The 12361-nt window shown below is 33.9% G+C and overlaps 2 protein-coding genes across 5 annotated transcripts in view; both read left to right on the forward strand.

Annotated features, from left to right (window-relative positions):
• LOC108732535 overlaps nucleotides 1-4169 on the forward strand; it is a 9765-nt gene extending 5596 nt beyond the window's left edge. Inside the window, exons 3-5 of one of the 3 annotated variants that reach the window (XM_025978353.1) lie at nucleotides 9-186; nucleotides 2428-2536; nucleotides 3920-4169. In XM_025978353.1, coding sequence (XP_025834138.1) covers nucleotides 9-186; nucleotides 2428-2536; nucleotides 3920-4059 — 427 coding nt within the window. In that variant the 3' untranslated portion in view covers nucleotides 4060-4169. Of the gene's footprint in view, nucleotides 1-8; nucleotides 296-1682; nucleotides 1933-2413; nucleotides 2537-3919 lie in introns of those variants that run through there. The other 2 variants (XM_025978352.1, XM_025978351.1) reach the window with 2 other exon arrangements.
• A 3102-nt stretch (nucleotides 4170-7271) lies between these two features.
• On the forward strand, nucleotides 7272-12145 carry LOC112905613. Of its 2 annotated transcripts, none has more exons than XM_025978348.1 (3): nucleotides 7272-7451; nucleotides 7566-7878; nucleotides 11843-12145. In XM_025978348.1, the coding sequence occupies exons 1-3, from the start codon at nucleotides 7323-7325 to the stop codon at nucleotides 11983-11985; spliced, it is 585 nt and encodes a 194-aa protein (XP_025834133.1). In that variant the 5' UTR covers nucleotides 7272-7322; the 3' UTR covers nucleotides 11986-12145. The 2 variants fall into 2 exon arrangements, with proteins under 2 accessions (XP_025834133.1, XP_025834134.1); XM_025978349.1 differs by lacking the exon at nucleotides 11843-12145 and adding an exon at nucleotides 8288-8487 and having other exon boundaries at nucleotides 7273-7451.
• Nucleotides 12146-12361: the final 216 nt, after the last annotated feature.

Raw genomic sequence — 12361 nt, forward strand, 5'->3', positions numbered from 1 at the left:
GCGTCATGGTATCCTATATACACATACGTCAACTCCGATTGCCAAATCGTAAATTTTGCCCTAACAGATAACGTAACTATGGATATGGTTTACATACAAAAAAATTTAACGACCGGTGTATGGTTTGGCAGGCGTGGTGTAGTAACGTGGGTACCGGGTAGTAGGAGAGAAGGTGTTTTAAGTCTGGTTTACCCCGATGTTCGAGATCCGTTAATATTTAGAATACTTGGAATTGATTATGTCAACTACACCATTGATTACAGATGCATCAACCTAGATAGCTCAAACAAGAGAGGTAAGAATAAGTATATATATTGTATGATACTGTAGAAGCTACAAATCTTAGGATTTAATTTGTACATGAGCTGGTAATTCTAAGGTGTGGTACAGCAGCCGTTACAGTTTGGTACCCATATGTGAGAGTTATTAAAATTGGTTTTGGGTATAAATCAATATAAAATGTAGTATACCTAATCAGAAATCATCAATTACATATTACAATAACTGTAAGTCAAGTAACCTCCACAATTTTAAAATGCTTTTTGAAAAGTACAATTTCGGTTGGAGAAGAAAGATTTACCAATATTCGGATTTTTGCAATAACGTATAAACAGAACCATGTTATTCTCAAAATTTATGATTAAATTTGTGTCGAAAAATTAAATGATCGTATGGACCGAAAATTGTGTAGAATTAAACAACTCATAGTACGTCGTCATTTAGAAAAATTCAGACTTTATCTTTAACACAATTATCTAACGTATATACATATACATTCTAGATATTGAAAGCAGACCCGTTAGTTATTTCTATTTTTTAATTAGACACTTTGACAGTCAGTTAATTCCTGCACAGTTTTATATTAGCACACTATTACGTACAGGGTGTTTCTGAAATAAGTAGTAAGCTTTTGAGGGTGTAACTAGATGCAATAGGCTATAACATGGCCAGTAAAGCAGTGCGGTTAAGAGACAAAACAATTTGTAAGTAATTACAATCGGCAGCCGGTCCTGGGTGTGAATTGGCAACGTTCCGAGAAATTGTGATAACAATTATGCAACTTCAATGATGAAATATGTAAACAGTGACGGTTGTGGAACCACTGATAAAGTAAATATCAACAGCTTATTACTATGCCACTACACAGAATAATCTTTGGGCGCCCATTGTTGTAACAATTAATCATATAACTACTTTGTTCATCAATAATAGTGTCCAGTACCATTTAAAGCATGATATTAAGAACACAAAATACAAAAGAAATACTCCAATAAGACAGATGCTGTAGTTGATGGAATACAGCGTTGCAATGTCGTATTTCCTTGCGTGACCCTACCAGGGCCGGACTGTACATTCAAATACGTTTTTCTGGAAAACAGGGGATTTTTGGAAGACGAAACATTTACTTAATCTTCTTGGTTTATAGTGCTCTATAACCTCCTGCAAGCTTGCTACTTATTCAGGAATTACAGGAATTCATCTTCAAAAGACGGTATCAACGGTTAGAAAACGTATGCCGCGCATCACCCGTTTCACACACTTCTAATTTCAATTGACTTTGAAATTTGAGCTAATAGTTGACGCACTAACCGAGTAGTAGATGTTAACTACACAAATTTAAATATTTGATACAAATATACCTTACTCTTTAATATCTTAACTACATGTTTAATTTTTATTAGAATTTCTGTATATAATGAGCCGGAGGAACACCTTGTCAGCAGCATTAAATGCCACAGTTCAAAGGATTGTTCGCGCCAACGGTCTTGGCGGAATACAACAGATGCATGTTGTCCAGGACGCAAGATCCTGCACGAGATGAACGAGCTCTCCTGAATCAATGTTTCTGTTTTTCGATTACAATTGTAATGTAAATTATGATGTAATTTCCCACTGGTTTTGAAATAAATTAGCAACAATAGTATATCAAAACGTTTTTTACCAATTTGGGAACCAATATAGTATGCAGTATTTATTTTTTTTAACATTTTTTGTGACAGTTCTGTAATTTATGACAGTACGTAATAATAAAATTACTTTTTTTAAAATTGAAAATTAAAATTTAGTTTTCATTTCTTTTCCAATGCGACAAAGAAAAGCTCCACTAAACTAACAAAAGAAATTAACTTCATGCAATTTTGTCCCCGTATTACCCGGGTAAAACCATCAGTTGTTCGCGTTGTCTCTTCCTATCTTATAATCCTAACCTGACGTTGGCCTGCAATCTATCGTTCAGATGAAACCTTTACCTGTTATAATAAGCTCTAATTTGCTCTAATTTTTTCTGTTTTATTTTGTGACTTATCATGAGTTAGTTAGGGCCACGCGCAGTCATCTTCGTTGTCAGATTTATGCTTAATGCACAAAAAACTCTTATCAATAAAATTTTTTTTTGANGGTAGTAGGAGAGAAGGTGTTTTAAGTCTGGTTTACCCCGATGTTCGAGATCCGTTAATATTTAGAATACTTGGAATTGATTATGTCAACTACACCATTGATTACAGATGCATCAACCTAGATAGCTCAAACAAGAGAGGTAAGAATAAGTATATATATTGTATGATACTGTAGAAGCTACAAATCTTAGGATTTAATTTGTACATGAGCTGGTAATTCTAAGGTGTGGTACAGCAGCCGTTACAGTTTGGTACCCATATGTGAGAGTTATTAAAATTGGTTTTGGGTATAAATCAATATAAAATGTAGTATACCTAATCAGAAATCATCAATTACATATTACAATAACTGTAAGTCAAGTAACCTCCACAATTTTAAAATGCTTTTTGAAAAGTACAATTTCGGTTGGAGAAGAAAGATTTACCAATATTCGGATTTTTGCAATAACGTATAAACAGAACCATGTTATTCTCAAAATTTATGATTAAATTTGTGTCGAAAAATTAAATGATCGTATGGACCGAAAATTGTGTAGAATTAAACAACTCATAGTACGTCGTCATTTAGAAAAATTCAGACTTTATCTTTAACACAATTATCTAACGTATATACATATACATTCTAGATATTGAAAGCAGACCCGTTAGTTATTTCTATTTTTTAATTAGACACTTTGACAGTCAGTTAATTCCTGCACAGTTTTATATTAGCACACTATTACGTACAGGGTGTTTCTGAAATAAGTAGTAAGCTTTTGAGGGTGTAACTAGATGCAATAGGCTATAACATGGCCAGTAAAGAGACAAAACAATTTGTAAGTAATTACAATCGGCAGCCGGTCCTGGGTGTGAATTGGCAACGTTCCGAGAAATTGTGATAACAATTATGCAACTTCAATGATGAAATATGTAAACAGTGACGGTTGTGGAACCACTGATAAAGTAAATATCAACAGCTTATTACTATGCCACTACACAGAATAATCTTTGGGCGCCCATTGTTGTAACAATTAATCATATAACTACTTTGTTCATCAATAATAGTGTCCAGTACCATTTAAAGTATGATATTAAGAACACAAAATACAAAAGAAATACTCCAATAAGACAGATGCTGTAGTTGATGGAATACAGCGTTGCAATGTCGTATTTCCTTGCGTGACCCTACCAGGGCCGGACTGTACATTCAAATACGTTTTTCTGGAAAACAGGGGATTTTTGGAAGACGAAACATTTACTTAATCTTCTTGGTTTATAGTGCTCTATAACCTCCTGCAAGCTTGCTACTTATTCAGGAATTACAGGAATTCATCTTCAAAAGACGGTATCAACGGTTAGAAAACGTATGCCGCGCATCACCCGTTTCACCACCTTAACACACTTCTAATTTCAATTGACTTTGAAATTTGAGCTAATAGTTGACGCACTAACCGAGTAGTAGATGTTAACTACACAAATTTAAATATTTGATACAAATATACCTTACTCTTTAATATCTTAACTACATGTTTAATTTTTATTAGAATTTCTGTATATAATGAGCCGGAGGAACACCTTGTCAGCAGCATTAAATGCCACAGTTCAAAGGATTGTTCGCGCCAACGGTCTTGGCGGAATACAACAGATGCATGTTGTCCAGGACGCAAGATCCTGCACGAGATGAACGAGCTCTCCTGAATCAATGTTTCTGTTTTTCGATTACAATTGTAATGTAAATTATGATGTAATTTCCCACTGGTTTTGAAATAAATTAGCAACAATAGTATATCAAAACGTTTTTTACCAATTTGGGAACCAATATAGTATGCAGTATTTATTTTTTTTAACATTTTTTGTGACAGTTCTGTAATTTATGACAGTACGTAATAATAAAATTACTTTTTTTAAAATTGAAAATTAAAATTTAGTTTTCATTTCTTTTCCAATGCGACAAAGAAAAGCTCCACTAAACTAACAAAAGAAATTAACTTCATGCAATTTTGTCCCCGTATTACCCGGGTAAAACCATCAGTTGTTCGCGTTGTCTCTTCCTATCTTATAATCCTAACCTGACGTTGGCCTGCAATCTATCGTTCAGATGAAACCTTTACCTGTTATAATAAGCTCTAATTTGCTCTAATTTTTTCTGTTTTATTTTGTGACTTATCATGAGTTAGTTAGGGCCACGCGCAGGCATCTTCGTTGTCAGATTTATGCTTAATGCACAAAAAACTCTTATCAATAAATTTTTTTTTTTGAAAATTTCGAATTTTGCATTTATCTAATCGTACAGTCGTCGATTTTGCAAGGCTCCATAAAAAAGCTACAAACAAGAGGCCACTTTTATTAGGTACCTTATTATTATTATTACAGAGAAAACTAATTTTTTATAACAACGCAAAAATTACAATTTTCGATTGTAANTACAAAAAAATTTAACCACCGGTATATGGTTTGACAGGGAAGCAGAGGTAACATGGGTGCCGGGTAGAAGAAGAGAAGGGGTTTTAAGTCTGGTTTACCCCAACGTTGTCGATCCATTAATATTTAGAATACTTGGAATTGATTATGTTAACTATACCATTGATTACAGATGCATCAATATAGACAGCTCAAACAAAAGAGGTAAGTCGATTTTTCGGGCTTTTCCCTTTAGAATATTCAACCAATAAAAAGCAGCCAAAAACGGATCAAATGTTCTTTATTTGGTACAAAATCTTCAACCGAGGTAATGTCCTACTGGAGCAATGCGTTATCATTGCAAATTACTTAATTATAATTATTAATATTAATTGTATCAGAAAGAAATATTGTAAGTTTCTTGTATTTTTGATTATACAATTAATTTTCAATGTCATGTGTCACCCGTTTCACCATCCTGGCGCACTTCTTATTCTGATTGATTCTCGTTATTACTTCGATATTAAGTTAGTACATGTACTAACCAAGTGATATGCAGATTCTACCTTCTAATTGTAAATATTTCATAAAGACTAGGTACGTTACTGTTTAATATTTTAAGAATTCAATTTCTATTTTATTAGAATCCCTGTATGTGATGAGCCGGAGCAGAAGTCTGACAGCGGCACAAAATGCTACAGTTCAACAAATTCTTCGAGCTAATGGTCTTGGTGGAATAAGACAGGTTACAGTTGTACAGGACGCAACAACCTGCTCGCAATCTTAATATAAATTAAACTTTAAAAATTGTCAGTAATTGAATAAAATAAAATTTGTTAGCAATGTGAATGAGTTTTCTTTGAATAAAAATTTCCTTATATTGATTACAATTAATAACTTTTGCTTGTTCCTAGTTTTAAAATGATATAAGAGCAATAATAAAAATTTTTAGACATACACCACACTTTCGAATATCGAAACATTTCTCGGGTTGCCTTACATAAACAGAGGCTTCTGGTGTGCTGAACATAAAACTGACTGAATATGTGTCCCCAAGCTACAGAGAATACCATCCCTTCATTCGTATTATCTTTTCTTGTCGTAAGGTTATAATCCTAACCTGACCGAAATTAACCGCATTTAGTTATGATACTGTTGCAAAAGTGCTTATTTTTTCGGTTTCACAAAAAGACACCCTCATGTTGCGACTCGCATTCTCAATTCTAACCGGGGGTACCACGCGTTATTTGGAGACAGGAGCGGGCTTTTCGTGACCAGACTTGCACTCATCGCATCGAAAAACTCCTATCTACAAATTCGAAGCCAATTCGAGGCTTGCGGTTTTTGTGAACTAGGTACAGCCGCACTCTTCGAGAATTTTGAATTTTGCACTCATAGCAAGAAACATTAGTAATGCATTTATCTGATTTGCAGATCATCATAAGAATGCTACAAAGTAGGTTATTAAGTATATCTACAATTAATTTATCTATAAGTGCCTAACAAAAACCGATAAGACAATCACGGATATTATAGTGAGTTTGAATAGAATTATTATGCCCTCATGCAAAGAATAAATAAAATTAATAATGTCTTTATTGGCGCGATTATAGTCAAATAATAAAATTACGAATTGTCGGGTTCGTCGCTTAACCACACGTTGGAGTCTCCACGGGATTTATGGCATTCGTATAAAAATGTGCGTTACTGTCCACTAATTTGTCCCTAATATCCCCTAATGTCATGTAAGGATGCAAAGTAAATGAGTTTTAATGCCCATATTCAACTAAAACGGTAATAAATACCAATAACAATCTTTTAGTCCAATTTTTCGATTGTCGAATTTGGAATAATTTTTACTATATATTGATTTGATTATTTCTGAAAATATAAATTTAGCATATAATAGAATGCAAAATACAATTTAAGAAACACTTAAACCTTTTCATAGGCAGAACGTACATACGATTAGTATAATTGTTAAATATAGACCTCTGTTATGCAGCTAAAGTAGTACTGGGGTTTTAGTTTATTATTTTATTTTAAAACATTTTTTGTATAGAGTAACCAAACAAAATGAAATTTTAATTACCTAATTTGACGCAAGATGTTTACTTCTCATATATTAAAAATGACCAAAAAGAAGTAACGAGTGTTCCACGAAGTTGTCACAAAAAATTCAGGTAAATGCTGAGTAATTAATTAGTGAATTAATTTCGGAATTTTTTGAAAAAACAAAATTAAAAGCAACGGTGGGTACTTGTGGGTACTTTCGCGTGCAAATACTTCAGAATATAAAGTATAATTAAGAATTTCATAACAAAAATTTATTGACGAAATGCACAGTATTTTATTGTAGTAATCAATTGGTATATAACTGATTTTATCAGCGATTAAGGACAGATCGGGAGATAACGCCGCCTTTTTGGGTTAATTAATTTAATTTTCTGAACAATTTTGCTTCATATCCGTCCATATATATACGCCTCCTAAAACTTGTAACTTTACTTTTGCTTTGGCTGTTACAAGTAAAAAAAAAAACTAAAAATGTTTCGCCAATTTATAGCGATCGTTGTTCTTGCATTAATTTCATATACTTATGCACAATACACTTCACCAGGCCAATGCAGTGACAGGACTACTTTAAGACCGGTGCAAAATTTCAGTTTGGCGCGGGTAAGTTAATTTTTATAGAAAATTATAAAACGTTTTTTGCTCGTATTTAATAAATAAATCATAATTAAAATTAAAAGACTACTTTTATTTGCTTCATCAAATTCTTTTTCATAGTATGCAAGTAATAATACGCCATGGTATCCCGTAATTACATACAGCAACAACTTCGATTGTCAAATCGTTTATTTTCAACTAACGGATAATGTAACCATGAATATGGTTTACATCCAAAAAAATTTAACCACCGGTATATGGTTTGACAGGGAAGCAGAAGTAACATGGGTACCGGGTAATAATAGAGAAGGGGTTCTAAGTCTGGTTTACCCCAACGTTGTCGATCCATTAATATTTAGAATACTTGGAATTGATTATGTTAACTATACCATTGACTACAGATGCATCAATCTGGACAGCTCAAGTAAAAGAGGTAAGTCGATTTTTTGGGCTTTTGCCTTTAGAATATCCAATCAATAAAAAGCAGCCAAAAACGTGTGTAATTTTAATTATTTTTCGTAATCTTCAGCCGACGCAGCGTCCTTTTGAAGCAATGCGTTATCATTGTAGACTACTTAGTAACAACTATTATTATTAATTGTATCAGAGAGAAACATTGGAAGTTTCTTGTATTTTTAATATACAAGAAATTTTCATCGGCCGTTGCACCGCACTTCTTATTCTGATTGATTCTCGTTATTACTTCGATATTTAATTAAGTGTAAGTTAGCATATGTACTAACCGAGCGGTATGCAGATTCTAACTTAAAATTTTAAATATTTCATTAAGACTATGTACGTTACTCTTTAATATCTTAAGTAATCAATTTTTATTTTATTAGAATCTCTGTATGTGATGAGCCGGAGCAGAAGTCTGACAGCAGCACAAAATGCTACAGTTCAACAAATTCTTCGAGCTAATGGTCTTGGTGGTATAAGACAGGTTACAGTTGTACAGGACGCAACAACCTGCTCGCAATCATAATATCAATAAACCTTTAAAAATTGTCAAATTGATTAAAATACAATTTGTTAGCAATGAGAATGAGTTTTCTTTTAATTAAAATTTCCATTTATTGATTCCAGTTACAACGTAAATTACAATGTAATTTCTTGTTGGTTTTGAAATAAATTAGCAAATATATTATCTCGAAGATTTTTTACTTAGTTTACGAAACAATGCTCTAGACAATTTATTTCTTAACATTTTTATGGTATTTCTGCAATACATTAAAAATATAGGCTTATATGGCATGAAAAGATAACAAACGTAACCAATGGAACTAACTTGATAAATCTCTGTGAATGAAGACGAAACATCGGTTGTTGGTTTTGAAGGAATAATACAATTTCTAACCCCTTATACGATTTGATTTATCGCATTAAAGTTTAGTTTCTTTTTAGTTCCTATTGCAAAAGTAATACCTACGAGGGTGGATTGATAAGTTTCCGGCCTGACCAAGAAAAACAAGGTTTTTAAAAATTTTTTTTTTTTATTTCTCAACATAATCTCCTCCAAGGCTGATACATTTCTCATAGCGGTGTTCCAGTCTATTAATGCCATCTCTATAGACTGATTCGTCAAGCTCCTCAAAATAACCATTTACAGCTTCGATTACTTCTTCATTGTCCGCAAATCTCTTACCGCCAAGCCATTTTTTGAGATTAGGGAACAGAAAATAGTCACTCGGGGCTAGGTCTGGAGAGTAAGGAGGGTGCGGCATCAATTCAAACTTTAGATCGTTGATTTTAGCCGTCGCAACGATTGACGTGTGCGCTGGTGCGTTATCGTGATGAAACAAGATTTTTTTCTTCGCCAGATGAGGTCGTTTAATTTTCACCTCGTGGCTCAAACGTTGCAATAAGTCTGCGTAGTATTGACCAGTGATAGTATTACCCTTTGCAAGGTAATCAATGTATATAATACCTCTTGCATCCCAAAAAACAGTAGCCATAACCTTGTTCGCCGAAAAAATTGTTTTTGCCTTCTTTGGAGTTGGTTCCCCTGGTCCAATCCACTGTTTAGACTGTTCTTTGGTTTCAGGAGTGTAGTGGTGGACCCACGTTTCGTCAACGGTTACGAATCGACGCAAAAATTCGCTTGGATTACGCTTATACAATGACAAATTTGCGGTAGAAATGTTTTTTCGAATCAATTTTTGGTCGACTGTTAGCAAACGCGGCACCCATCTTGCACAGAGCTTTTCCATATGCAAATGTTGGTGCAAAATATGTTGCACACGTTCATATGACATCTTACAGGTCTCAGCTATCTCACGCACTTTCAATCTGCGGTCTCCCAGCACTATTTGATGAATTTTTTCGATCATATCTGGAGTTGTGACCTCAACGGGGCGTCCTGAGCGAGGCCCATCAGAGGTGCTCACACGACCCTTTTTAAACTCGGAAACCCACTGCTTAACGGTTGAATATGACGGGGAGGATGTCCCCAGTGTTGAGTCCATCTCTTTTTTAATTTCCTTCGGCGTTAACCCCTTCAAATAAAAGTATTTGATGACAGCACGATTTTCCTGCTTTTCCATTTTTACGAAAACCACAGAGGCGTCTTGTTCAGCGTGCTGTCAAACCTACACTAGCAAGGAGATCGGGCTGAAACTATAGCTACAAGCTATCCAAGGATGGTACTATAGAATGTCACCTCAAGGTAGGCCTAGTGGCGTCATCTCTTGGTTAGGCCGGAAACTTATCAATCCACCCTCGTATATCAGCAATACAGACGCATGTACATAATTATGATTAACTGTAAGACAAAATTTATATCATTACCAAACAGACAGGGCGTCAAAATCGGAATGATCTATATTAAATTTGCTCATGGTTGTGATGACATTAATGTTGACTGTGAAATATTTTGCGCAAGAAAAATTATTTGCAGATCACCATAAAAATGCGACAAAGTAAGTTATTAAGTAGGTTCTTACACCTGCAGATCATTTATCTACAATCAAAAGGCGACATAACAATGACGATTGTTATAGTAGGTATGTTTAAATAAGTAGAATTAATGTACCTACCCTTATACAAAGAATAAATGAAATTAATAATGCTTTTATTAGATGGATTATAGTATGCAAAATAATGAAATTAGGAGCTGTCGGGTTTGTCGCTTAATCGCACGTTGCGTAAGTAAGTAAGTACAAAGTATTCCAATTCGCATGGCAATAGACATCATCAACAATCTTTTCGTCCAATTTTTCTTTATTTTTATTGTATGATGAATTGATGATCATTTTGTGTTTGTCTGGGTTTTATTTCCACCTGTACGCAAATTTGGAATGCTTGTGTATAAAACCGGGTGACGACATCTTGGACAGTAAATGTTTGAAAGTACAAATACACAAACGTTTTCATTATTATTATAATTACTTCATCATCATAAGGTCGTCAGTCCTATGATTGGTTGGACACGCACCGCCACTCTTTCCTATCGTCAGCTAATCTTAGCATTTCCGTAAAATTAGAACATCCCACATCCTTAACTATTTGCGAACAGTAATCTAATCTAGGACTATCTCTACCCCTCCTAGCTCCGTTTCTACCTCTAATACGTCACTGATTAGACCTTCACGCCTGAGAAGGTGTCCTACTAACCTATCTCGCCTATTTCATATTGACCTCCATAGAGTCCTCTATTCTCCTATTCTTTCTAATACCTCTTCATTGCTAACCTTCTCTAACCACGGTATCCTCATCATTCGCTTGTTGGAACGTTACTAACCTTTTCTTATTCGCCACATACACCGTCCATGTTTCGCACCCGTACCGTCCTATTCGAAATAAATTAAGGAAAAACGTAAAATGTTTTCAATAAAAATAAAGTAAGAAAACTAAAACTTCACTTTAGCTATTCAATTCACATATTAGAAAATACCACAAGTGGCGCGGTGAACGCCATCTGTAGTACGATGCTACATTTTAAGATTACGTATGCTCCAACAAGGTCCATTTAAATATATGGATACCTTCTTGCTGAAACGAATCCCGGCGTAGCTAACCTCAACGTGATAGGCACGTTACCATAATCGAATAAAATAATTCGAAGTGGTCTGTATTCTGTCGAAACTGCCAGACGCGGATCGCGATTTCGATCTTTTTGGATNGTAGATTACTTAGTAACAACTATTATTATTAATTGTATCAGAGAGAAACATTGGAAGTTTCTTGTATTTTTAATATACAAGAAATTTTCATCGGCCGTTGCACCGCACTTCTTATTCTGATTGATTCTCGTTATTACTTCGATATTTAATTAAGTGTAAGTTAGCATATGTACTAACCGAGCGGTATGCAGATTCTAACTTAAAATTTTAAATATTTCATTAAGACTAGGTACGTTACTCTTTAATATCTTAAGTAATCAATTTTTATTTTATTAGAATCTCTGTATGTGATGAGCCGGAGCAGAAGTTTAACACCAGCACAAAATGCTACAATTCAACAAATTCTTCAGGCTAACGGTCTTGGTGGAATAAGACAGGTGACTGTCGTACAGGACGCAACAACCTGCTCGCAATCTTAATACCAATAAAATGTTAAAATTTGTGAGTATTGATTACAATTAAATTAAAGTTATTATCGATGTAAATGAACAATATTGAGTCAGTTTTCTTTTTTTATCACAATTGCAATGTAAATTATCAATATACTTATAAATAAATAAGCAATTGTAATATCTCAAAGATTATCTACTTATGTGCGAAACAATGTTGTACCTATATAGTATTTATCTTTTATCATTTTTGTATTACTTCTATAATTTTTGAAAGTGCGTAATAATAAACTACTTTATTTAAAATTGAAAATTGAAACTTAATTTTCATTCCTTCTCCAATTTATACCAACGCTGAAGATTATTGTTTATATAGGATGAAAAGTTTTGAATAAAAACCGAACGT

This window comes from Agrilus planipennis, unplaced genomic scaffold (genome assembly GCF_000699045.2).
Source record: "Agrilus planipennis isolate EAB-ADULT unplaced genomic scaffold, Apla_2.0 scaffold6, whole genome shotgun sequence".
NCBI classification, from domain to species: Eukaryota; Metazoa; Arthropoda; class Insecta; order Coleoptera; family Buprestidae; genus Agrilus; species Agrilus planipennis.

Bases quoted from the DNA above. Each gene is read 5' to 3' on its own strand.
- LOC112905613 (XM_025978348.1), top strand. From the start codon at position 7,323: ATGTTTCGCCAATTTATAGCGATCGTTGTTCTTGCATTAATTTCATAT. The intron at 7,452-7,565 runs GTAAGTTAATTT...TCTTTTTCATAG, and splicing joins AAAATTTCAGTTTGGCGCGG to TATGCAAGTAATAATACGCC. The intron at 7,879-11,842 runs GTAAGTCGATTT...TTATTTTATTAG, and splicing joins GGACAGCTCAAGTAAAAGAG to AATCTCTGTATGTGATGAGC.